The sequence below is a fragment of the Melopsittacus undulatus genome, chromosome 4 (genome assembly GCF_012275295.1).
Source record: "Melopsittacus undulatus isolate bMelUnd1 chromosome 4, bMelUnd1.mat.Z, whole genome shotgun sequence".
Lineage (NCBI taxonomy): Eukaryota > Metazoa > Chordata > Aves > Psittaciformes > Psittaculidae > Melopsittacus > Melopsittacus undulatus.
The window spans coordinates 93,681,352-93,708,437 of record NC_047530.1 but is presented as its reverse complement, the minus strand read 5'-3'; the positions used below and the strand labels follow the sequence as shown (position 1 = coordinate 93,708,437).

The 27,086-nt window shown below is 41.7% G+C and overlaps 1 protein-coding gene and 1 long non-coding RNA gene across 2 annotated transcripts; one reads left to right on the top strand and one right to left on the bottom strand.

Moving 5' to 3' along the window:
- Window positions 1-610: 610 nt before the first annotated feature.
- Window positions 611-15,267, top strand: LOC115945666 (uncharacterized). The gene is made up of 4 exons (XR_004079945.2): window positions 611-669; window positions 5,437-5,506; window positions 12,043-12,171; window positions 13,741-15,267. It is a non-coding gene; the product is annotated as an uncharacterized lncRNA (long non-coding RNA).
- On the bottom strand, window positions 14,390-27,059 carry FAS (Fas cell surface death receptor). The gene is given in 10 exon segments (XM_031044660.2): window positions 14,390-15,375; window positions 15,378-15,656; window positions 16,443-16,464; window positions 16,958-17,028; window positions 17,169-17,243; window positions 17,605-17,669; window positions 18,167-18,275; window positions 20,136-20,270; window positions 20,842-21,007; window positions 26,967-27,059. Coding segments are annotated over 10 exon segments (1,110 nt in total). The 5' UTR covers window positions 27,015-27,059; the 3' UTR covers window positions 14,390-15,235.
- Window positions 27,060-27,086: the final 27 nt, after the last annotated feature.

Genomic DNA, 27,086 nt, shown 5'->3' with positions numbered 1-27,086 from the left:
ATGCCATCTTCATCTCCTCCACAGACATATCCTGTCTTCTATTTCATCTCACTGGTGTTAGCCTTGTTGCTCCCACTTAGTGCAGAGCTCTTAAGACTGTTTTATTGAGAAGACAGGAAAAAATATACTTATGACACTGTGGAAACAGCCTTTTGTTTCTTCTCCAGCAAATTTCTTCTGGCCAACAGTGCTGGGAATAAGCTTTTTTTGTGGAGTGTTCTTTGGGAGATGCATTGTATGTCATAGCAAATTTGCCAGACACAGGGAGTCACTGCCTTTCCCTGGGGGAGCGGGCAAAAAAGCACACTAGGATGTCACAGAGGAAAAGCAAACATCTAGAAATGCTCCACAAAGGTGCTTGAAATCTGGGCTATTTCTCTCTGTAAGGGTGGATGGTATGGGAGGCACAAGCTCTGGAGGCAATGTGTCCTGAAAGGCAGGACTTCTGATTCATTCTGATAACTAGGATAGAAAAGCTGTGGGCTTGGTAGAAGTATATTTTCTACCAGTTACTGCCCTAGAATATACCTGTGACAAAGGAAAGAAAATTAAGAACCTGAAAGAAAGTCTGGTAAAAATACCCCTTCTTCTTTTAGAGGCAGTCTTACAAGGAACAGTGGGAAGTTTCTGTGCAGAACAGGATTCTTGGAGAGGATGCACCACTGCCAGGTGAGAAGCTGTCCTGGGTTTGGCAGTAGCAGTAATTTTTCTCCTTCTTCTCTTCACTGCTCAGGTCAGTGTGGGTATCGGTCAGTGAGTGGTGAGAGGTTGTATTCTCTTCCCTTGTTATTTCCCTTATCGTTATTACTATTGGTGGTAACAGTAGTGGTTTGTGTTATACCTTAGTTACTGGACTGTTCTTATCTCAAGCCATGGGAGTAACATTCCTTTGATTCTCCTTCCCATCCCTCTGGGAGCAGGGAGGAGAAAGGGGGGAAGTGAGAGAGGCTGCACGGCTGGGCTTAAACCATGACAAAAGCAGATGCTTTCAAGACAAGGCAAAGCATCGAATATTCTTTTTCCTGTTTGCCCCAGGTATATATTAGCAGATCGTGGGAATAAAGCTGGGAACTGTCTCCTTGTCTGCAATCCTGAACTGCTCATGGTGGTTTCCAAGATAGAGAAAGATGGGCATATATTGGATAGGAGGAGCTGAGGAACTCAAGGTAGCCAGGTTCAAGCTATTTCTGTTGCCAGAACAATTCTTTGGCTCAGATCCTGTGTGCTCTCAGGTTACTCCTGAGGAAGGTGGCTAGCAGTAGCTTGCACCAATTATTCTGGCACTCATAGGTTGTTCCTTGCTGGTGTCTTCCCTGAGCACAAATACACTTTGCTGGTCTGCAGCAGGTCTGAACAGCAGCTCCATTGTTTTCAAGGAGCATAACATCTAGCCTGTGTGCATTGCACACCCAGTCTATGTGTATGTAACAAATCCAGTTTTCTTCAACAGCACCAGATGTGCTGTTCTTGCAGAAACAGGCTGTGCTATTCCAAGTGCAGCTGATGCAGTTGTGTGACAAAGGAGAGCTGGGTACATGGCTTACTGGAGGGGACTAAGGGAATCGGCTGGGCACTGCTGTGCTGCGCAGTGATGTACATGGCCACTGATCCTGCTACCCCAGGAAATAACTGAGGGCTAGGCACCTGTATCTTAGGGAAAATGCACAAGCCTATAGCATAGGATTTTGTGGGCTTTAGGGTACACTGACTTTATGACCCTTAAGTAGCATGAGGAAAAAAATAGCTTAGAAGTTCTGGTGTATTTCTATCCTCATCATTTCAGGTGCTAGAGTTCAAGACAGAAATTTAAGTACAACCCAAGAAAAGAGATAGCCTGAACTTTAAGAATAGATAAATGAAGGATAGGGAGAAAGATGTGTGACCATATATGCAGTTTAACTTTTATTTTTGACATCTTCATTTAACAGTGAAGAAGGAAAACCAAATTTTTGCAGCTGTAGCCTATGTGGAGCCACTGTCACATTGTTAGTCATGCAAGTTTTATCTTCCACTTGAAGTGGTATGCCTGCAGCTGTTTAAACAGCCCAGCTTTCTGAAAGACAGTAAAATGTTTATGCTGTTTCATTGTTGTTTTTTTTTTAACTTAAAAACTAAGAAAACAGAATACAGACATTTATCGAATTAATAGACGCAAACCCCAAATATACTTTTTTGTTTAAATTTAGGCTCTGAAATTATTTTGGGTCAACATCTCAGTAAGTATCAAACTTGTATGTCTTATATTTCCTTTTCCTTTCTCCTTCTATTTTAGGTAATAGGAAGTTCTCTTCTGTGATTAACCATGATGTAACACACTGTAGCTCTTGGTTTGGGCTTTTTTTCCTACACATCTCAAAACCAGAGTATTTTTCAGTTCTCTATTTTTATTCTTTCCATACATGGATGGAACTGAAAGTTTCTGCAGCCATTGCATGATGCTGTAGGTAGCCATTAGGTTCTACCAACTGTCTGGAAGATCTAGTTTGAGTCCTGTGAGAAGCCAACATTAATTTATTACAATTCCACTTTAACTGACATTGGTAGAAATTAAAAGTAGTTCTGTTGAAATAAGTTAGTTAGGCCAGCCATCTAAATGTGAAGGAAATTCAATCTATTAATTTCCAAGGGACTTTTCTTCTAATAATTTAGGCTTGATTTAGAGCTTATTATAAACAAGGAAGCACTTTCTTTGACTATAGCTAGATATCAGAAACCAGCTGTGTTTAGCAGCACTACCTACAGCAATGGCAAGGGAAATGCCTGAAATTGACATTGATCAGGTCAGGGCAGAAAAAATATCAAACAAGCATACAGGCAGCCAGAACATCTGTGTTGTTTTGTACTTGAGAAACATCCCTTCTTTACATTTACAATGCTGAAGAGGCCAAAGTCTGCTCTCTTGAAGTCCAGGGCAGTGAGCTTGCTGCACGCTCTTCTCACTGCCCTGAGGATCTTGAACTCAACCATCTTGTGATAGCATGAGTAATGGGTGGCATGCAGGACACATACATATGTGAGATCTAGGGTACATGATGCCCATTTCCCAGTACCCACCTTTGTTTTTTTCCATCTAGATTGTCACATGTGCTCTCATAACCAATTTAGAATATATTTATATTCAAACTGAGGGAAAGAAGCCTTTGAGCTAGAGATAGAAGTACTTATTTACCTTGGTCAATGTGTTTAGCATTGTTGATATCAAATTATTTAGTTTAGATTAAGATTTCATTTTGGTGATAAGGGGTTCTATAGTTTCCTCTGGCACTGAGCAATATTCTCATTGGAAATCCTATGTACACACATCCTGAATTATGCTCTGAACAACAGTGCCTGAATTTCTGTATTTAGGGAAGGGGTCCTTTCCTAGGAGGTTAAGCATTTGTTACTGAGCTGCAACAGAAAACTTTAAATCTAAATATATTTCTATTTATTTCATGTGTTCTTCTGTCTTGTTATTATTGTCTATAACTAATGTGGCTGTGCTGTTGCTGGCACAGTAATGATGTATGGTAAACCATGGTGTGTCAGCTACCTTGTGGGAACAGCAGCCAAGGTAAGGCACTCCAGGAGTTATGTCTTAAAAGAAGGAGTCAGCAACTTTTTTAACTGCCTAAAGTGCCCCAGCAGTGTAGGAGTTGATGAATTATAATGATTCAGAAAGTTATTAGAGTGATTCAGAAAGAGTTGTGGCCACAAAAAAACATAAGAGTTATGTTGAAATTAAATCTTAAGGACTAATTCCAGGAAAGAACTGATTTTAGACAAGTGACAGTTGCATTAGTTTTCTTGGTAGCAGTCTGGCTGCGTCTTGTAACTAAATACTTAGAAGATGGGTACAGTGGCAGTGTTGTCACAGCAAGGAGTGGTGTTATATATATATATATACATAGAATAGAATCATAGCATCATAGAATAGTTAGGGTTGGAAAGGACCTTAAGATCGTCTAGTTCCAACCCCCCTGCCATGGGCAGGGACACCTCACACTAAACCATGTCACCCAAGGCTCTGTCCAACCTGGCCTTGAACACTGCCAGGGATGGAGCATTCACAACTTCCTTGACCAACCCATTCCAGTGCCTCACCACCCTTACAGTAAAGAATTTCCTCCTTATATCCAATCTAAACTTCCCCTGTTTAAGTTTTAACTCGTTACCCCTTGTCCTATCATTACAGTCCCTAATGAATAGTCCCTCCCCAGCATCCCTGTAGGCCCCCTTCAAATACTGGAAGGCTGCTATGAGGTCTCCATGCAGCCTTCTCTTCTCCAGGCTGAACAGCCCCAACTTTCTCAGCCTGTCTTCATATGTGAGGTGCTCCAGTCCCCTGATCATCCTCGTGGCCTCCTCTGGACTTGCTCCAACAGTTCCATGTCCTTTCTATGTAGAGGACACCAGAACTGCACACAATACTCCAGGTTAGGTCCCACGAGAACAGAGTAGAGAGGCAGGATCACCTCATATATATATGTGTGTGTGTATATATGTATAAAATCTGTGTATATATGTTATGTAATTTGGTTAGCACAAAATGTTACCGTCTTGTTCTTGCAATTTTGAAGTTAGAACTCCTAATGTTTCCAATGATTTAATGATCCCATGAGACTTCAAAATGCATTAAAGCCCTGACACAATAACTGAAAAAGACAACTATTTAAAGAAATGCACTGCATATTTGTGGCCTTGTTACAATGAGTCAGAAAAGAGAGAATTCCTCAGCAAACCCTTAGCATGACAGCTGAATAAAGGAAACAGACGTACAGAGCTCTTTTAGATAGTATATCTCAAGTAGGTGAATGCAGACTTCATCCTGATGAAAGCAACATTTCCTCTGGAAATGAAATCTGAAGCATTGTAATGCCCAATGATTTTGTACAAAGCCCAGCTCCATGGTGCTTCTCACAAAGCAATATTTAGAGGATATGTGGAGAAGAACCAGAATTGGCCAGGGTCTGGTTATGACAGTGAACTTGTTCATTTGTAGAATACCTTCACACTTGCAAAAGGTGCCTGGTTAGGGGCCAAGGAAATTAATTTCAGCCATTATATTTTTGCCAACTACTTGTGGAATTAAAGCACTAACTGTATGAACTTTGCTTCATTAGCTGACATGGTAATAGATACAGGAGATTTAGCAGAATTAGACTGAATTTTTTTGAGCATAAGATTTTCAAAAAGAATCCTCGCTTAGACATTATTTACTCCTAAGCATAGTACTGCCACGTGAGGGAGAGTCAGAAGCCCCTATGTGCTTAATTCTGGATTGCAATGTACACGGAAATGTATGCATCTGAAAACACACTCCTACTTTGAGGACTAATTAGCAAGTTTCAAAGATAACTAAGCAAATGAATTAACATGCTTAGTTATGCTTATGTGATCATGCAGAAAAGCAGAAGAAAATGTTCTTTACATGTTTGTGTTCTTGTCATTGTGCAGGATATGGTGCTCTTCAATGAAAGGTTGAACAAACTACCACTGCGTAGCCTAACGGAGCAAAAAAGATGAGGTAGGAGGCATGATAAAGACGTTCAAATATGTAAAAGCCTGTTGTAAAAAGGAATGGAACCGTCTCTTCTCCATGTCATACAAGATATGGCAAGATGTAGCAGGCTGAAAATACACCAAAGGTTCGTTCTGATATTAAGACAAACTTTATAAGAGTAGAGATTGTGAAACTTCAATACGATTTACCTAGAGTTTTGGAGTCTCCATCACTGAGGTAGGACAAAAACATTGTAGTTAATCCTACCTCAGGACAAAGGACTGGAGTAAAAGACCTTTCAAAGTCCCTTCTAGTCTCAGGAGTCTCAGAAAGTAAGCATTAGCAGCATGACTTGTGTAAATTTATCGTAAGGTGACTGGAATTTCCAGCCCTTTCTTTTTAAATAGGAACTCCCTGTGGAGTCCATTGTTTAACAGGAAAAATTCTTGGGGTTTACCTCAGCTAGAAGACTTAATTTCCTGTTTAATACCATAAACAGTACTGCATTCTCACAAGAAGAAAGTCCCAGAAAAAAGAACAAAACAAAACAAAAAATCCCAAAGGACAATGTAGTGTGACAATGCAAAACTGTAGCAAGAGCTGCCTTCACAGCTCTTGCTACCTCCTACAGTCTAACCTGCAGATGAATTTAGATACCCAATACCTCAATAGATGCCAGTGTCTACAAGTGAATTCTCAGTACTGGCTGCTGAGCCCCTGTGCACTAGATGGTTTTGGACAGTTCCTTGGCTGTCTTCCCTGTGGCATGTGGTCCACTAGATAACCAATCACAGAATCAGAGAATAGTTAGGGTTGGAAAGGAACCCAAGATCATATAGTTCCACCCCCCTGCCATGGGAAGGGACACCTCACACTAAACCATATCACCCAAGGCTCTGTTCAACCTGGCCTTGAACACTGCCAGGGATGGAGCATTCACAACTTCCTTGGCCAACCCATTCCAGTGCCTCATCACCCTTACAGTAAAGAACTTCCTCCTTATATCCAATCTAAACCTCCCCTGTTTAAGTTTTAACCCGTTACCCCTTGTCCTGTCACTACAGTCCCTAATGAAGAGTCCCTCACCAGCATCCCTGTAGGCCCCCTTCAGGTACTGGAAGGCTGCTATGAGGTCTCCATGCAGCCTTCTCTTCTCCAGGCTGAACAGCCCCAACTTTCTCAGCCTGTCTTCATATGGGAGGTACTCCAGTCCCCTCATCATCCTTGTGGCCCTCCTCTAGACTTGTTCCAACAGTTCCATGTGGTTTTTATGTTGAGGACACCAGAACTGCACACAATACTCCAAGTGAGGTCTCACGAGAGCAGAGTAGAGGGGCAGGATCACCTCCTTCGACCTGCTGGTCACGCTGCTTTTGATGCAGCCCAGAATACAGTTGGCTTTCTGAGCTGCAAGCACACACTGGAGCCGGCTCATGTTCATTTTCTCATCGAACAACACCCCCAAGTCTTCCTCAGGGCTGCCCTGAATCTCTTCTCTGCCCAAACTGTAGCTGTGCCCAACCCGTAGCTGTGCCCAACCCAGGTGTAGGACCTTGCACTTGTCATGGTTAAACTTCATGAGGTTGGCATCAGCCTACCTCACAAGCATGTCAAGGTCCCTCTGGATGACATTCTTTCCCTCCGTCCTATCAACCGAACCACACAGCTTGGTGTCATCCGCAAACTTGCTGAGGGTGCACTCAATCCCACTGTGCATATAACCAACAAAGATGTTGAACAAGACCGGTCCCAACACCAATCCCTGAGGAACACCACTTGTTACTGGTCTCCAGCTGGACATTGAGCCACTGACCACAGCTCTTTGAGTGCAGCCATCCAGTCAGTTCCTTATCCACTGAGTGGTTCTCCTATCAAGTTGATGTCTCTCCAATTTAGAGATGAGGATGTTGTGCAGGAAAATTAGGACGTCATGCAGGAAAATCATGTGAATAACCTAATAGTTTAGGCATTCCCTGAACAGAGGGAATCAATTTCAAACTTTCACAGCAATGAATATTCAATTATACATACTGAAACAGCTGCAACAAGTGTGATCAGGAAAGAGATGTCCTCAAACAGCCCAGACTTAGACTTCCGGGAGGTGGGACACTTGCATGCAATTTTCTGTTCCAGAGTGGAGAAGGGGATTCCAGCCAGGTTCTGTCACATCTCATGTGAATATTAACATCTACTGTGCCTGTTACTATGGGGTTAGAGTAGAAGAAGAAGAAGAAGGAACATCTGACTTGCATTTCAGTGTTTGATAGTGTGGCAACGTACCAAAGAGATAGGCATCATCCCATTTTAAGTTATGCCTTTAGTTCCAAGAAGGCTCTTCTAGTAGTTTTAGATTTAAAAAGTCTGCTTTGCTTTTTTGGCTCTGTCATTGAGTCCCCTATAGACTTACCTATACTAACAGTGTCTGCCCAGATTTGTTAAATAGTGAGTATAAGCTGATGACAGATTAGAGCCTTGAAAAGAAAAAAAATCTTGCTTTCTAGAACTGGGGTAGTTTGCCTCTTTGATCCCTGTTGCTAACTTGAATCCAAGCAAAGTAGGATTTCACTTGAAGTTGTATTTCAAACTACTTATGCTTCTAACACTTCCTTTGCTAAAATTTTCTGGACCTGGTTGCTGTCCAAACGTAATGTACTGGTTTAATTTCACCAACAATATTTTCAATCACATTTGGAAGAACTATTTCCTCCATTTAAGTAAAAAAAGAATACATGACTATCTTTGGAATAGGTCCACAGCTGAGAGAAGAAAGTAGAAAAACAGTATTTCTTTCTGAGTAATGTTTTTGCATGTTCTGTTAGTAGTTCCTTTGGACTTGGATGAGTTAGGGGATGTTGAATGAATTTCCTGGATGATGTTTGCATTTTTATTGTGATATATGTAGGAATGCCTTTGGAGGAGGGAGGAGGAAGCTGGTCTCTGAAAGACTGTTCAAATGCAGCCCCTGCACAGAACAGAGCTTTTATCTTGTGTCCAGCTCCCAAATTCCAGCTCATGAATTTACTCATCTGTTTTCATTTACAAAGAAAAAGAAAGCCTAAAAATTTGCACTGACAGTAGGTCTTACAGTTTTAAAGCAATGATGAGAGGACAAATAACCCCACAAATTTTCTATGTATCTCCTTGGTTCTCCCCTGTAGTGTATATTCTCTGGGTCACCAGGTAAATGTAACTCAGTGCATAGGCTTGAGACCCAAGTACCTTGCAGTGTTGCCAGAGTGCAGGAATCTCCTTGGAAGTACTTATTAGTGTGTATAACCACTGATACCGGGCTCCCTAAAGGGTTAGGGTTTAGGCTCACCTAAAGGGTACCTAAGAACACCTGCCCATGTAGCCTTTTATTATTATTTAAATTGCACTGAGTAATATTGTTTATTACTTTCCTCATAGGCTCTTCATGGACGCTCTTTGGAAGTTCCTTACACCACTGTGCCTGATGTCAGGGCAAGGCTTTTGAGTGCTGTAGTTAAATCTGAATAAAGTTCATATAATAAGATAAATTTCTTAGGAAAGACATGTCAGTTAAGCAGCTTTGTACCTTGGACAGCTAGTTGCTGATTTGCTGTTTGTTAAAGATACAAAACCAGAGCTTACAAAAAGCATGAAACATGGTGTACTTTGAAGCTCTGATGTCTCATGGTAGAGGATTATATATTTTCAAGCATTCATACTCATTCCAGTTTTTCTGATGGAAGCAACAGCCATAAATTTTGTAGGATTAAAAAAAAAAAAAAAGTCTTGGTAGCAAGCTTCCTGAGGTGGTCATTCCCAACATTTCTATAGCTAGAACAGAAGTAAAAACTGCATTTAATGTATAGTCATTTAAAATTATAGTTAAAGTTATTTAAAATTATATGTTAACTTACAAGCCTGGAAGAGAAAGAAAACAAGACATTTACAATAGCATGTTGTAGCAATTAAGAGTAAATCATAAGCCAGTTCCTCCAGAAAGCCTCTAAACTGTCACCACCCACACCTTCTCCTCCCCCATCTTCACCAGTTGCTTTTTCACTTGATTATGGTGGATTATACCCTTCAGAGGGCCAAATTTAGGAACGCACAATTTCTGGACACTAGGTAAAAGCCTAGTCTTTTGTAGGATTTCTTGGCCACTGTTAATACCTACCTTTGGTATCTGGACAGCTGTGTAAGTACCAACTATGTGCATGTCTCTCAACTGTTTTATGTGAACATTCATAACTGACTTCACTGCAATGCATATTCATGTTGGCACAGGTAATGTTGCACATACCTCGGTAACAGTGCCAATTCCAGATTTTAGTGTCCAGTTTGCAGCCTGGATGTGTTGTTATGACACAGTTTTTTCCATGTGTTACAAAACTTAAAACTGGTGATGCCAAGTCATCAGCTGCTCTATAGTGTGGGACTTCCTGAGCTGCTTAATCTTGGCGCTAGTTGAAGGGGGTCAGGCTGTGCTCATCCTCAAATCTGAGAAGTGTTCAGAAGCTGTCACACAATGTTTTATGACATTGTAGGTGTAATGTTAAGTCTTGTGGAACATGACTTGAGGGATCACATGTAAAAGCAGCACTGGAACTGGCTCAGCCTGACGGCAGGCTCAGCAATAGCAGGACAAGGCTTTGTGCTCTTGTCATAGCCAGTGTGCTGCTCTCTTTGTGTGCGAGCTCATATGTAACATGTCCTTACCCTCTGAGAATAATCCATCCCCCAGAGAGCAGCCAGCCGGAGAGGCGGGGAAGCAGACGGGAAGGGAGCTCCCGCGAGCTGTCCATGCCTGCCAAGCCAGCCCCGGGGAGTGCGAGGGCACCAGCAGAAGACACGCGCGGGACTGCACGGACAGAGGCTGCCACCTGCTGAGCAGAGGCAGGGAACGGGTCTGCCAGCAGCTGGATCTGTGCCTTCTAGGAGCGCCAGGAAGGCGCTGGCTGTTGCCTCCCTTCTCCCCCGGACACAACCACCGCCCCTCGCCAGCGCAGTGGGTTATAGTTTAGACAAGTTTAAAGGAATTTAAAGCTGATGAGATTTCATTGAGAGGTTCAAAAACACTGAATGGACCACTCAGTGCATAAGGAATTGGCTGGATGGCTGCACGCAGAAAGTTGTGGTTACTGTCTCAATGTCCAAGTGGAGAAGAGTGGTAAGCAGTGTTCCTTGGGATTTGATTTGTTTAGACAGGTGCTGTTTAACATCTTTGTTGGTTACATGGACAGTGGGATTGAGTGCATCCCCAGCAAGTTTACCAGCACCAAACTGTGTGGTGTGGTCGAAACACTGGAAGAGAAGGTATGCCATTCAGAGGAACTTTGACACAATTGGAGGGTTGGGCCTATGCCAGCCTCATGAAGTTCAACCAAGCCAAGTGCAAGATCCTGAACGTGGGGCAATCCCAAGCACAACTACAGGCTGGGGGAGACTGTATTGAGAGTAGCCCTGAGGAGAAGAACTGAAGTGTTGGTTGAGAAGGACTTTTTACAAGAGCAAGTAGTGATAGGACAAGGGTGAATATTTTTAAACTGAAATAGATTAGACATTAACAAAGAGCTCTTCACTGTGAGGGTGGTGGGACACTGGAACAGGTTTCTTGGAGAAGTGTAGATGTCCCACCCCTGCCGATGCTCAAGTCCAGGCTGAATTGGGCTTTGAGCAACCTGGTCTAGTGAAAGGTGTCCCCATCCATGGCAGGGGGTTTGGAACTAGATGATCTTTAAGGTACCTTCCAATACTAACCATTCTATCATCCTATGAATTATTTAATGACCACTATCCATTCTTGGATTAAAGAGAGGGCACTGTCAGGGCACTTATGCCCCTTGTGTCCCAAAGTACAGGAATAGGTGGTGTCCTCGTGTCTTAGAGACAAACCTTAAACCTCAAAACCCTTTGAGATCACCCCAGATCATGGCCATCCTGCCACACTATGGAAAAGGGCCCTCTAGCATTCTGTCTGCCTTAAAAGTCGGGCTTTCAGTTTGGAAAGGAACTTGAACTAAAACTGCTGGATAGCTATCCAGAAAACACTGACTGTACGTTTGTGATTGTTCCCACATCCCTTGTAATTCTCAAGCACAGCTAGTGACTGTACTAGAGACTCAGTAAATATGGTAGGCGCTTTTCTTCTTGTTATCAGTGGGATAGCAGGAATGTGAGTTTCCCTTTCAAGTCCAAAATCAAAGTATCGACAAACAGTAAGACAGGAATGTGAGTTTTGGGGTTTTATCTTCCCTCAGAAAAAATAACTCCGAGGCTTTTCCCAATACAGTTTTATTCTTCTCACAAATTAGTTTGTATTGTTTTCCTTTCCTCTCCTCCGTATAGGAAATATGCCTACGGCTATCTCATGCTTTAATATGCTTGTCATGTACAGAAACATTTCAGACTCTGTACTCAGCACTTCATTCCTCAGCCATGTGTTCTGAAGAACTGGCAGCCTGCAAGATGACTTTAAAAATCAGTTATTTCATGTTGCAGCAATCCTGTATCACAGAGCTGTCTTGAGCTGCTTTTGCTTCCTCCTGGTGCCACACTGCAATAATAATAACCCTGTTTCTGTCTTCTTGCAGGTGTTTGGTTTACTTGCGGGGCAACAGAAGTTACTCTGCAGTTTGCAGTGCGGGTGAGCAGCAAAACAGCTTGTGGAATTTCTGAACACACCCTGGCTCCTGTGGTTACTTTCGATTCTCAGGACTGAGGTAACATCATCCTCCTAGCCTTTCATTTCTGTGTTCCTGTTCTTCTGTTGTTGTTTTTAAATAACAATTGCTCTGGGTTTGCTATTTAAATAACAAATGCAAGTGTTCTTGCAAATCTTTGGCTGCCCAAGAGCTTCCGCTGGTAATCTGCTCTTAAAAGTGTGCCAAGTCATTCCCTGGGCAAGTTTCTGTTTCCACTTGCTTTTCTGATGCTGGGTTACCGTAAATCAGGAGAGTCTTGTGGTGTTTTTAGTTCTTTTTTTTTGTTTGTTTGGATTTTTCTTTGTGTATTGTTTGGGTTTTTTTTTTGTTCCGCCCATAAGCCCTGGTTTGAAAATGGGGTCAGAAGCAGGAGGCAGTGGAAAGCTGGGTGTATTTCTATGGGCTGGCAGAATTAGGTCAGTTTTGATCCCAGGTCCAGGTACTTTAAATTTGATCAGATGGCTCTACGCTGCACTGTTACCTTCAATGTAGACATCCACCCACTCCTTTGGAAAACCAGCTGCCCAATAGAATCAATTCTGTTATTTGATGCACAGTGTTCCAGTTGAGAAAAAAATTGTGATGCATTGCTAACCACTAGAGTTAACGGCAGTCTGGGTTCAGCCTTGCAGCTCTTGCAGAAGTAGAATATGACTCAAGGACTTTCTTTTTCAACCCTCCTCATTATACTGAGGTTGGGCAATTCCAGTGTGATGAAAGAAGAATGTTTCATCGTTTTCACTGCCACAAATTTATGAGGTTTGGTACCTCTGTTTTAAGATCTGCCTAGTTCAGATCAGTTCTATAAATTGACCCACTGAAGCCCTGAGAGGTGGGTAACCTCAGTTTCTGGTGGCCAGGTGCCTCACTCTGAGAGATGAAGCCAGAAGATATGAAAAGCCAAAGGTCAAGCCAAGCACCAGCCAACATAACATACCTTTAAGCTACATTTATGCCTTCCTGGGTGGGACATGGCACAGGCCTGTCTATCAGGGCATGTGAGAGCATGGAGCTTTGCTTCCTTCCTGTCTTGGCTGTGCTTCTACTGAACTGCAAGCTAGGAAAGATGGCAGAGCCTACACAACTGCCATGCTGCTTTTCTGAAAGGTAGACATTTTATTCTCTTACATATGTAAAGCCTGGCCAGAACACGGCAATGAGCAGCACACTGTTGCAGTATGTCAGATCTGTACACAGAACAGACACAAGTAATTTATGCAGTACTATGCCTTAGTCTGTTCATCGGTGCGCAGGTCTGGTGCATGGCTATTAAAGTATCCAGCTGTAGCAGCCTGACGGATTTCCTTTGTAAAGCAGCTCAGCGTGAGGATTTTGGCAGTATGGTAGTGGCAAGCTGATTGATTAGACACTGAGGAAGGTTAGAGGCAAGAGGCTCCAAAGCAGGATGGAACATTTTTCTGAATGCTTAGTTTCTGCGTGGTGCTTGAGACCTGTGGAAGAGCTGTACAACTTAAACTGGGTCTGAGCTTGGCAACAAAGCATGCCCTGTGCCCTTCAGAGCTCTGGTCAAGCCTATGAAAGGCTTAAAGATTTTGAAGCTAATTGAAGGCCTGCTTTTCCTTCCAGGCTCCTACTCAATGCCACACACAGATTTCCAGCTGGTGTTAAGGCGCACACACTGCCCTCCGAGGCACCTCACTCCCAGGAACATGACCTCTTGGAGTGATGCCTCATGGCTGTGGGCACCCTGCATTGCCCAGGGGTTGACTGCCAGTGCCCAGCACCCTGCCGCCAGACCTGCCCTCCCCCTCCCAGACCCCGGGGACTGGTGCCCATGCTTGGACTCTATCCAGCAGGAGCACACTCTGGCTGGCACTTGGGAGCAAGCCCAGGCAGCCCCTTCATGTTTTGTCTGAGTCTTGACTCAGCTGGAGATTCTCTCAATCTATGGAACTGATGCTGGAGCTAAAGAAGAAAGAACACCTGCTCTCTGCATGACCTGAAGAAATTCAGCCTTCCTACCAAAGTCTCCTCTGCTGTTGAAAAGCTTTGTAAGATTTTGCATAAATGGGTGTGTGATTGAAAAAGGCCTTGCTGCAAAGCAGCCAGGGCTGCTGGATCTTTGTACGTGGGAGCAAAGCCCTGTATAATGGAAGAGAGGTGAGGTGAGTTTTTTCTGGAGTCTCTGTGATTTACTAACCCGAGTAAAAGAAAACTTAAAAATGACATCTGTAGCGTGCATGATAAGAAGGAAGGATGGAAGACACGCACTATGTGGATTTTTTATTTAATGACAAAGATGTTTTCATTGTATCAGTTCCTGCATTAGAAGAGCTAGTGTGGCACATTTGCTTATGGAGTCCTTGTAGCTTCTGCAGGTTGCCTTCCAAGCACCATTGTGTTGCTGTGCTGCTTCAGCTCCTCTTCTTTGCAGGTTTTTAGCATTAGAAAAGGCTTGCAATCATTGCAGAGCATAAGGGACATAACTTTTACTTAGCACTGCATGTTTTTATATGGAAAACTTGCACACATGTATACATATAAATACACACACATAAACAAAGCTCTGTATACACACACACAGAGGTGCTTTTATACAAGGGAGAAATTCCATTTACAGTAGCCTAGAATTTAATTACCCAGCAACACCTTTGTAATTCAACACTATACAAAATTCATCAGGTGTGTATTAGATCATTTGCTGTTGTTGTTGTTGTTCAAGTATTCTTCATGGTATATTTCATAGAATCTTAACACCAGAGATTTCACTTTGAAAAACGCAACATTCCATAAGTTTCATGTAAGTAAAACACTACATCACTTAGGTAACACAGGGGCATACCATATCATTATTTCTTCTTCCTATACCTGGATGTGGGGAGTGAAGGTGATGAGATTTGCATGAAGAACAGTTTGGGAATGAGATCTGAGGTCTTGGTGGTTTGACAAGCCCTGGGGCAATGAGTTGGGATGTGTAAAGCCAGAGGATGTGTGGGCTGTGAGAGGGTCTGCAACACTGTGATTGGACTATTTACCTGGAGAGTTTTACAGGGGCCAATGAGATTGAATGTTGTATGTATGTGCAGGTTGGGAAAATACTGAACAAGGGGATAAAAAGGGCTTAGTTGTAATAAAGTGGGATTTGAGTCTCTACATCAACTTGAGTCTGTGTCGTGAAATGCCACAAGTTTCTACCTTCCTGAGTGCTCCCTATGCTGCTTTGCTGAGTGTCATCATTGTACAATTCTCCCCCTTTACTCAGTTGGAAACAGCTGCCTGTAGTTTTCTCTCAATTCTATCAGCTACAGCACGCATCTTAAGGTTTCTCAGGCTTCTTATCAGGGTTTCATAGGCTCCATTCATTCCATGTCTTTGAAGCCAGACTTGAAAAAGCTGGATCTTCCGCTCAGATGTATCAATGTTATCACGAATAATCTCATCTATTTTAGTTTGTGGTACTTTGTGACAACGAACAAATTTCAGTGCTTCATCATATGTCATCTCCTCCACAATATGAACAACATAGATGCTCAAATCAACATCTAAAAGCATAAAAGGAAATTAATACTGTGGTAACTTATATCTCACTGTTTTTTATCACCTGCGCTAAGAACTGATCATTTTTATATCCAAAACAAATGCAGTTTCAGGTATTCATGACCCAGACTATTTTAGATGTGATTTTTTTACAATATATAGCTTTTACACGTTCCTACCAAATGCTAGGTAACTCATTGCTTCCTACCACTTGAAAGAGAATCTGTTTCCTCTGTAAGATATCCTGTCCTTCTCTATCATTAAAGTCTGGTCATCCTTCATGTACTTCTTTTCATCAAAAGAGTGTTGGGAAAGGGCCTGGAACAGGACAGGTTTTTTGTTGTGATACAGCCTTGGAGCTTATGTTCTTTTCCTACTGTGTGTTGCTAGTGTGGATTTGCCCTTGAACATAAGGCAGGTTTGTGTTTCTGTGATTCCCACCTCTGCATGTGGGATTACTCCATTATAATTATCCATGATTTTAGAAATTCTGCCTCCTAGTGTCTGTATCCAGTGCAGAACAGAATTTCACCTGTTGTCAAATAGTAATTGCGATTGCTTCCTCTACAACAGAAATTTCTCCTGAGGCGAAACTTTCATGATACCAGCTAAATGCTTGAATAAGCACAATATGAACTGACATTTCTTTACAAAGTGTTCACTGTTGCACTAGAATGACAGTTCCAGTCAGCAGCAAAGTCTACACAAAAATACCCTTTTTCTCAGTGGAGTATTTGCATGTCTCTACTTTTCTTCTTCTACTGAATTTTGAGAAATTACTTGTCTCTTACCTCGTCTGAGAAGTGCTATCTCCTGAAAAGAGAAACAAGAGAGCAATGAGTAGAAACAAGTTTTGTAAAACATTGATCTTTTATGAGAGGATAAACACATTTCGTGACGTGATTTTTGTATTTTTCTTTTCATTTTCTCCATGATTCCCCTGTTTGAGGGGTGAGGGAATGAGATTGGATAGACAGACTTCTTCTGACCTGGGTGAGGTTGAGGAATCACCTCACAATCACTATTGCCTAAAAGTATGCACTGCAACAGGTAACCTGGGGCACTGGAGGCCTGATGATTTGTGAAGTTTTGACCTTGGTCATGTACATAGGGAGTATGTTAACAAATCCTGCAGAAATAATCCAGTGTTTCTCTTACTTCTCCAAAAGAGTCCTCATGGAAAAATTCACTTCAAAAATGTCATGAGAGAGAGGAATGTGCATGTTTGTGGAATTCCACTGTAATTTAAATGGAACAGAGTTTCTTGCATGAAGCTGGTTTTTGTGATCTAAGCAACAATACTTACATCAGAAATGTATGGTTGGGGGAATTCATGGAGCCTTTTCCTTTTATTAAACCACTTTCGTCTTATGCAGTCTGAAACAAATAAGCATTTTTAAAATCCAGGACAGAGTATATCTCTCCTCTGGATGCCAAGAACATAAAACTACATCTGAGTAAGCAGTTGAATATCTTATTCAGAGTATGATAGATATAAGGACTAGGAAATCACTTACACATTATTCCTCCAGCTGCTAGAAGTAGTAACAAAACTCCCAAAACTATGGCCCACCATGGTGCTCCTGTTTGTGCTGGAACATTGGAAACATTACCTGAGAGTTAAGTCAAGAAATGCAGTACAGCAACATTCTCTAAACTTTAAACAAGATTGTCTCAGATTATAAAAGCCTTTCTGTTGATTCCTAATGGCAGAAGCTACTTCTTTGTTTAAGTCTTATCTATCATGAGCCACCCCTGAAAAGGAGTAATCGCTCCTGCATCTGTACAGTGATCAAGGGAAAAGAGCAATCATGCTTCACAGGTCAGTATAGGATCCAGCAGATATGAGCTCTTAGCTTTCAGGAATTGCTAGGAGCCATTGTGTAAAACAGTACAATTCAAAATACAGCTCTCAGAACAGATGCTAGACTATGGTAAGTTTTAAAATGGTACCTTTCATTCCGCACACAGTGTCTGAAGTTGAAGTACATTGTTTTTCAATTACACCACTTTCACATCTGCAGAAGACATGAAGAAGAATTATCATGGGATTTGTATCTCTGTTCATCAACACTCAAGAGAGCAAATCAAAATCTTCTAACACTTCTTATCAGCTAAATATTTCATATGTGAAGTTTTTTTGAGCTTGGAATTTAATAGGTATGAAAATGGCATGGAAAGGTATGGGAGGGGAAAAAGGTGTGGAAATTATTTTCTAGATGTAACAACAGTAGATCACACAAAGACAACAGAAAAGCTGAAAAACTTTGTTACATTTTTTAAGAAATATATACAGACTTGGTGGATGTACACAAGTTCTGCATGCCTTTGGAAAGCCTGCATGGACACAAGCTGAGTGAGCTAAATCAACTCAACAAGCTAAGTGCAGAGAGAAACTAATGTCTTCCCTCAGTTTATATGTTGATTTATCCTCTGTCTTTCAACTGGCTAGGAAAAAGTGTGACAACATAGAACATTAGTAATTTTATATGAAATGATGAAGGCATAAACTTACATGGTACAAGGATCGCAATGCCTACATGGTTCAGAACTGCAAAAATGGTTCTTTGCACAGGTGCATTTTGTGTTCTCTGCCTGGGTACAGTTCTTTTCAACCTCCAAACCTAAAATATATTTCTTAAAGTTTGTTAGTTTGAAAAAGCAGGTCTTAAGAGCAGGCCTCTGCTCACAAGTTCTTGTCCTCACACTCAGATGACTTTAGGTCTATCACTGCTAGCACAAGTGAAGCTTAATTGCAAGAACAGCATAGCTGGAAATACGAAGATGGCAAAGAGACCTCTGCTGGCCAAGAGCTCAAAAAGCTGATCACAGGATAAAGTACTTCCTAGAAGAGGACACATCTTGCGCTGCCAAATGCTGTCAGCTGCTTTTTCCCATCCAGAAGAGTAAAGCCAGAATGAAACTCAGATCACACAGCCCATCTCCCTTCTTGATGCCAGAGACAGGTTCTTTACTCTCCCTGGCAGACAAGAAGTTTTATCTCTTCTTGAGGACCTCCAAGGTGTGTGAGGAATTCTATTCTCTTTAACTAGCATATTCCCTACTTCAGTATCAAAAGAAATGTGTTTTTTTTCTCCTACCATCAGTGTAGCTATCTCCATCTATGAAACATTTTTTCTGCATTAAATATTATTGTAGTAGGAAAGCTGATTTCATAGTCATATAGGAATAGAAGTGAAGTTTTGAATTGTCATAATCAGTGCCCTGCTGTAGCAGGACACCAGGTTATCTTTCAAATTTGATGAACCTCTACTGTAAAACCAGTGCTGAAGCTATTCATGAAAATCTCAAACATGAACAATCCTAAGAAGGGTTCTCACGGAACTTCAGTGGCAGTTTTCCTCCTGCCTGGTGTTTTCTACTGACTTCTCTTCTACTACATTGTTGTCCGTGGCATTATATGACTAGTAATCCCATTAGTCACACTTTTTATTTCCCCTTCAGTTTAACAAATAGTTTCCTTTGTGGCTATGTTCAAAACATCAAATTGCTCTGCTGTACTCAATTTAATTACCCATCTAGAAACGCTTATTATAGTAGCTAATGAAAAGAGCTACCTCTCCAGTCACAAAACTTGATTTTCAATATGAGGAATGCAGAACCAGCATTCCCTAAATCCAAGTACAGTAGAACTACAGGACAGTTGGTAGAACTGGTAGGAGATCAGGTTAATCAACTGAAAAAAAAAGAAAGAAAAAAAAAAAGTATGGTGTATATTTATGAAACAGGTCATGAATTTCTGGAACCTGGTGCCCCCTAACAGGTTCATGCACAAATTGTTCAGAGATAGATTCTAAAATGACTAGGTAGGGATGGACCTTCTAATGTTATTTCCCACAGCTGTGGATGCTAGTAGACTTAGTGGGGAATAGACCTCAGAAAGTGTACAGGTTTCTTCATGTTTTCTGAGAATAGCATCTGCTGAACCCAGAATACTGGGGTAGATGGACCACTGGTCTAACCCAGTAAGGCATGCCTCATAGTCTCCTAATTTGAACCTATATCCCACACAGCATCTTGAGCTTATAAAAGTCATCACTCTATTAGCTCCAGCAATTTGAAATAATATTATAATTACATAAATGACTATGGAGGAAACCATTGGGAAATCTTCCACCCCTGCTTTTACAACACCCCTCTTCTTTTAAATAAAGGAAAAAGAAGAGTGAGAACTTTTCTTCCATAATTCTAACCAGTTTGTATAGGGTCTACTTTGGTGTGAGCAAAGGCACATATAATGAGAAAAAAATGGACCAACATAGCTTGTTCTTTTTGCAACTTTGTGCTTGGTGAAAGGGAACTGGAGAATAAACTTACGAATTAAACATGAATTCCTGCATGTACTAATACTAAAACACTCAAACACCTGCTTGCTATCCACTACGCATGGGCTGTGGAAATTTTTCAGTCAAATGCTGTATCAAGGAAGAGCATTGCTACAGTAGCTATTTCTATAGACATACCAAATATGCTGTCACATGAAGCGCATCTCAAACACTTGGCCAGATCATTGACATGATCTATGTACTCCTTTCCATTTTCACATGGAACACAGTGTTTGCTAGTATCTGTTGGGCAGCTGACATTTTTAACAAAACCTGTAGAGAGAAAACCAAGAATTAGGATGTGCAATATTTTTGGACAGAAGCCATTAGCTTTAAGACCTATGTCAGCCTTTCTTTCTAATCCCTAATACTTTCTGATTTACAAATATGGACAGAATCTATATTCTTTATGCATATGTTTATGCTCTTCAGGAATGTAGCATACACAAGATCTGATCATCCTCCTTCTCCCTCCAATTTAGGACATATCAAACAAAATTATATATATGAAATTGGAAACCCCATGAATGTATGGGTCTTGTAGGCAAAAGCCCATGCTTGCAATTTTTTAACCTCTCTTACATATGTGTATGTAATTCTTTGCTCTTTTGTGACAAGCATGTTTTGTGAGAACTATCATCTGTAGTAAAAAGTTACTGGTTCACTCAGCTCAAGAAATACTTTTGAAGCGTCTCATGCCCTCTAGTAGGGAAAGATACAGCTAGAATGGAGCATTACCTCCAGAAAACCATAGCATGCCGCTTAGCTATCCTGGCAGAAAGCAATTGTGCATGCTGTTTTTCCACTCTTAATGACTTTTCAACAGTCTTATAATGATACTCACCACGTTCACATTTCTTGCAACACTGAACACCTACAATGTATTCATCCCAGTTACAATTAATTTCCCTCTTAGCAATTATCTTCTTTTTAATTAATTGATTGTATGTTATACGCATTGTAGCTTCAGTCTGATTTTTGCACTGTGTTTCAATAATTAAGGCCACCACCTGGGAGAGAAGAACAACAAGTTACATAAAAAAGTCTATCAAAGACCACAGGTGTGTTTTAATACTGGCACTGTTACATCAGTACCATTACTCTATTGCTAAACATATTGATGATAATCACCCTTTTATTAAAGGTATTCATTACTCCAGAAGAGATAATGGACAATAAGGACACAGATTTAATGCTATGAACACTCCCACTACAGCTACTGATTGAACATTAATGCTTAAGAACAAGCCCATACATGGGTGTTGTTATAACAGATGATCATATGCTTAATTATAGTTCAAAGCAGTCCTTGACTTGAAGAGTTTGAAGTCTTAACATCTAAGATGAGCTCTACATTCACTGTTATTGCTCCTCTTTAATTGAATGGAAAAATGTTTCGTATTTTACAAAAGACTCAGATACACACTGGGAGTGATACTGAAGGAGGGAGGGAAATGATGCCTGGGAAGAAACAGAGCCATGCTACCGTCCTGGCAAAACAGCAAAACAACCCATGCTGTGAAGGAGAGGGGTGGCAGGGTACATTTTTTTGCAAAGCAGATTAGAGGGGAATGAGGTGCAGTACAGTTTCCAAATCCTTATACCAATGGTGCACTGCATGGACTAGAAATCCCACTGATCACAGATTCACTCACATTTTTAATCAGCAAAACTTTGACTGGACTAATTTATTTTTCATCTTGTCTTGGCTATTTGAGAGAGGTTAATCTGAATGGTTGGTTATCTTTGAACATTTTTGAATTGCAGCTTAATACAAATTTGACCATATCTGTTATTGCCAACAATAAGGGACATGCACATTCAAAGATTTCTCTTTGAATCTGGTGATGTTTAATGGCTGATTAACTCAATCTTCATTATTTTGCATGAAACCGCTTGGATGCCAACCGTAACTTTAGTTAGAGGCAGAAAACTCTAATTGTCTTAAATGTTAAATTACTGAGAACGGGTTTGGACTTCAAACTGGGCTCTCAAGTGAAGGAAGTGTTATCTATGGCTAATTAAGTGAAGTTACCAGTATGACCACTGTCTGCTGACTTCCACATGTAGCCACTTCTTTTGATCCCCTGATCTATTCAGAAATGAGAAGATGAAAAGCATTTTTTTTTCCTTAGCAGCCACCTGTTTTAAAATGTATTTAATGTTAATTACTAGGCTAAAATGAAGAAGACTTTCTTTGCACCTGGAGGAGAAGCTGCTATAAAGCAGTATAGCACTTGAGAAGCTGTGGGTATGGATGCTCAGCCTGTCACTTCCCCCATTCAGTGCTGATTCTCTTCCTGCCAAAGCTTTGAGGGTGCTTTTCTTGGAATCCCAGGGAAATGATGCTAAAAGGGCAAAGTTAATGTAAGGCCTTAATAGAAACTGTTAAATGGGCATGTAAAAGTAGTGTGATTTGTTTCCTTTTGCCTTGGAGAAACACCTCACTAAAAACTGGGGTAGAAAGTTGATTAAAAGATAATTACTAAAATGCTTCACCTGCCTACAAAGCCACACCTGGCAATGCTCTGCACCCACAGGACACCCCGCATCCTGCTTTCAGTACCCAAATCTCCGCTTTTGGAACAGAGAAGTCAAATCTTTTGCAGGAGGGTCAGGGGAGAAGAACCCTGGGCAACAGCAAAGAGAAAAGGGAGAGTGAAGATTATCACAACATACCCACAGACACCACCTGGGTGCACCAGAGAAATTGAAGGACACTTGCAAAGCACAGAGCATGCACAAAGCAAGCAAACATCCAGAGTCATGCAGAAAATGTGATATAATGAAAGAAGGAAACATCTTTCTAAATGACTAACATCAGTAAAACTTAGCTGATTTTGGGGGGATGTGCTTACTGAGCGCCTGCAATCACAGTAAGTGCAAAGACATAGCCTTCATGATGCAAACATATCTCTTCACCACCTGCTTGCACCTTTATATAAATGAGCTGCACTGATACAGTGCAGGGGGACAGAAATGCAACACTTTTTGATGGAAGCCCTTTGTTGTTGCTCATGGAGATGGACTTCCTGGTATACTTACAAGAAGTAGGGATCACTTCTCAGAACTGGACTTTTCAGCAGCACCAAATACCTACATTGGCTAAAAGCAACCCAGGTACTATATAAAAATTTTGGTGTGTCTTACAGGAAAAAAGAAGTCAACAGTCATTTAACTTTCTGCATGCATCTCAACCATTTTCCTTTTTGCCACTGAACAGCTTCCCTTCCTCTGCCAGTAGTGGAAAGCAAGCACTTCAGGGGCTTTTACGTATGCAGGGTGATAGATGCTTTTTCACAACATGTACAAACAGCAGCTGTTTTCATACTAAAATGACTCACAAGAGCTCTCTTCTACCTTTCTCATCTTAACCTAAAATATAGTTGTCATAATTAAACTGAAAACTTAGACTGAACTAAGCAGTAAATGAGAACAAAATAAACCAATCAGGGATATATATAAGCTTAGCAGAACCCATAAGAATTACGATGTGCCCAAATTTTCTTGTTTCTCTCCTTTTGCATTGCCTGGGCCTTAAGAGACCTCTCCTTCACTCCTACAGAGTCCTCCAAAATTCTTTCACCAACAGGCCCCTAAGGAGACTAATAAAATCTGTTTTCATCTGTTTTCCCGGGCAGAGTGACAGGAATTTTAGTTTCTTCAAATACTTGTGTGATTTTGGAATTCACAGGCCTTCAATTCTTCCTATGTCAGAGTATTCTTCATAAAGGGTCAATTTCCTTCAATTGAAAAATCTCATTATGGGTTTGTAATCTCAGCTCTGGTGTGTGAACATGTTATTTGCATACAAGACTTGTGAAAGTTTACAACTTTTAACCCTGGGGGGAGAAAAATTGTCTCTGCTTTCTCCTGTTGTCTTTACAACACATTTTATTGTTGGCAAGTGACTTCTCCCATCTCTAATCCATAGATGCCTATGGATAAGAAGGCCAATGCCTTCAGAGTTTGGTGGCCTGGTTTTCCACTCCATATCTGTTACATGGGGCAATATGCATGAGCTCATCAGGGGCTTTCTGAGTGTTAAAAAAAGCTGGGGGAGAGGGGCTTTTTCTTTCTTTTTTTGTGTAGTGGAAGTTGAGAAAAACGAACTAATTTTCTGCACTTTGACTTTCTTCTGGTACTTTTGACTAACAGTTGCTAGACTTAGCTCCATTTTAATGCAGCTTTCTATGTAACTGGTCTCCCTTGCACTAACCCTAACAGGTTAATGCTTTCTCAAACGCTTTTTAAAAGTGTAAGTAATTTCCTGCTGCCTGTTAAGAGGATTCTCTACCTTAGCTCTTTTACTCTGGTAACTTCTGCTTCCAAGGCAGAAGGTGGTAATTAGCACCAAAATAACAAATAGAAATAGTAGTTTTTGTTCCAAAATCTTTTATGGTATTCCCCCCCTGACTAGAAGCATCCTGAGCTACTTAAGTTTCAAGAGAGATGCATGTGCCTGTGAGAGCAAAAAGCCTCAGCTACTGTCCAGTGTCTTAAAATTGTTGCTGTTCAAAATCAGTCCACTGCTATTTCAGATCTTGGCTGACCCACCTGCAAATTACAGCAGCATATTGGGAGGAGGGGCTTGTATGGTTGATCATTTTGTTGATTGTTTATGTTTTGTTTTGGGGTTTGGTTAGGTTTTTTATTTAGGAGTACTGTACTAGTAAATACCCGTTAAGTACTATGCAATTTGGGAGAGCTGGAGCAGTATTAACAGCTCCCACCTTGCTTTGGTGATGTGACTAAGGATGAACAAGAGCTGGACAGCATAGAATTTTGGCAGCTCTTCCCCCTTTTCTTTTGTAGCACAATAGAGTTTTCTTGTTAGCACTTTCTCTTTGCTCAGTGAAGATAAAGGCAGTTGACTATAGAAACATGAGCAAACAAACATTTCCAGGACCAAGGCCTTTATTCATTTCACTTGAGTCTTGGGTCCCCCCATGACTTCATGGCTATTTATATGTATACCTTTAAATGCATGCATTAGTTGTCTGTGAAATGAGAAGGAAGGATCAGCACAGTAATGTAGGAGTCCTGTTTTCAAAGGTATGTCTTCTATATTTCCAGAAAACTGCTGTTCTGTAGGCATACTGGACAATTATGAAACATTTATATAACACTTCCTCAAGATGGCCTGTTCCTTTCAGAATCTGTCTTTGAGCACTACGTGGTTTTGCAGCTTTACAGAGTAAGATTAGATGTTTTCTAACTACATCGGCCATTGCTATTTTGCATGACTGTCCCTGCAACTGCTGCTACTTCATTGCAAAACTGAGGTCTCATCCAACAAACTGATGTTCTGGTATAACCAAACTACTATGTCAAAAGCTGCCCAAGTTTACTGATTTAGAAGTAATGGAACATCATGCTAATGAGAAAAAGAGAAAACAACCACAGTTTTTCGTTTTAAATGGAGAGCATGTCAGGAGTGCTACAGTCTTTCTAAGGGGTGCTGCCATTTGGGAACAAGCAGAAAATAAGAATAGGAATTATTCTCTGAGAGCTGTGTGATAACATAAAATAGTTTTTTATCTTAATTTTTATTCTGGATAATTCCAAGATACTACAAACTATCTTGTTGTAGCTAGACTGACATTTCTGCCGGTTGTTTGCTGCTCCTGTACCGAAACGGATAGTACACACTCCTCAGCAAATTAAAATCCTTCTTTGTATTTAACTATGCTCTAGTGTTTTGTGAAGAGGCAATCCTCTGAAACACTTTAAATAATTTACTGCCTGTTATATAGTAAATCAGATCAGAATTTGAGTAATTTTTATCTTAACACCTGATTTTAACCTGACAAACCCCAAAGCAAACCTGCACTGTTAACAACATAACCACACTGTGAAGAGATTTTGAATGTGAACTCCAGTGACTTCTCTCAGAAACAGGTGAGAATTGGGGCTGGGGAAGCCCTTATATTGCATCCACACTTCCAGGCAGGTCACGGCTCTGCTATGCAGCAGGGATTATTGTGACCTGCCTTATCCTGCTACCATGCCTTGGACTCTCAGATATCCCATCTCGGGGCTCTTGGAGCAGGGCTGCCACAGGGCAGCTCGCCAGAGCCAGTGCATTTGGCTCTTCCTGGATCTCCTGCCTGGAGCTTGCTGACACTACAGCCCTTTTGGCCTGATGCACCTGTACCAGTGCAGGTCCCTGTGTCGCAGAGACTGACACACTTCCTTACCTTCCTCATCGACGGTAGCACTTCTAAAGTGATCATTTGCAAAAGTAAGTTTACTGGTGACAGATATGCTCTGAAGCTGCAGACACTCATACTCTCCATCCATATGGGATGACTAAAGCAAGCAAATAAGGCCTTGCCCCAGCACTTCCAGTAAATGCGGTGTTTCATGCCACTGGACTTGGGTCTATTTCTCTAGGTTCTTCTGAGTCACCGTCGGTATGGTTCAAACGCCCCTGCCACAGGTATTTACTTTTCTGCGGTTTTACCAGATCACTTCGCTACAGATCCCCTGAGGGGCAGTGCAGGTCGGCTTCAACTCATGTGGCACTTTACTCGGGCAGATACGCAACCAGTGCTGCCTGTTCCTGTCCGCTCGAGTCCCCTCCGGTCGAGTCCCCTCGCTGCTGTGGCACACGACCGGGGTCCCCGATACCCGCCTGCATCCATCCCCTTTCCCTTCCTCTTCCAGCCTCTTTCCACAATGCCTACTTCCCTTTCCCAGACACTCCAAGAAGTGACAGTGAAATCACAACTGCCTGAACATGAAGGTGAGTTTCTTAAAGGAAAAGGAGGAATCGGCTGAAATCTCGACACAAACGACTGTCGGGGCTCCCGGCGTTCAGCAGCCCGGCAGCACTCCGGGCACTGCTCCAGGCAGCGCTCCTGGAGGCAACCCCCGGCCCGGCTGCAGCTGCCCAGCCGGTCTGTCCCCGCCGCCCGCCCAGTTCCCCGCCGCCCGTGCCGCTCACCCCCTCGGGCAGGCACTTACAAGGAGCAGCGGAAGGAGTCCCTGAGCCATGCTACTGCCGCCGGCCATCGTCCCACACCCGGCAATGCGAAAGCGCTTCCCGGCACAGTTGTCGGCAGCCTCCGCCCCTCGCACACTCGA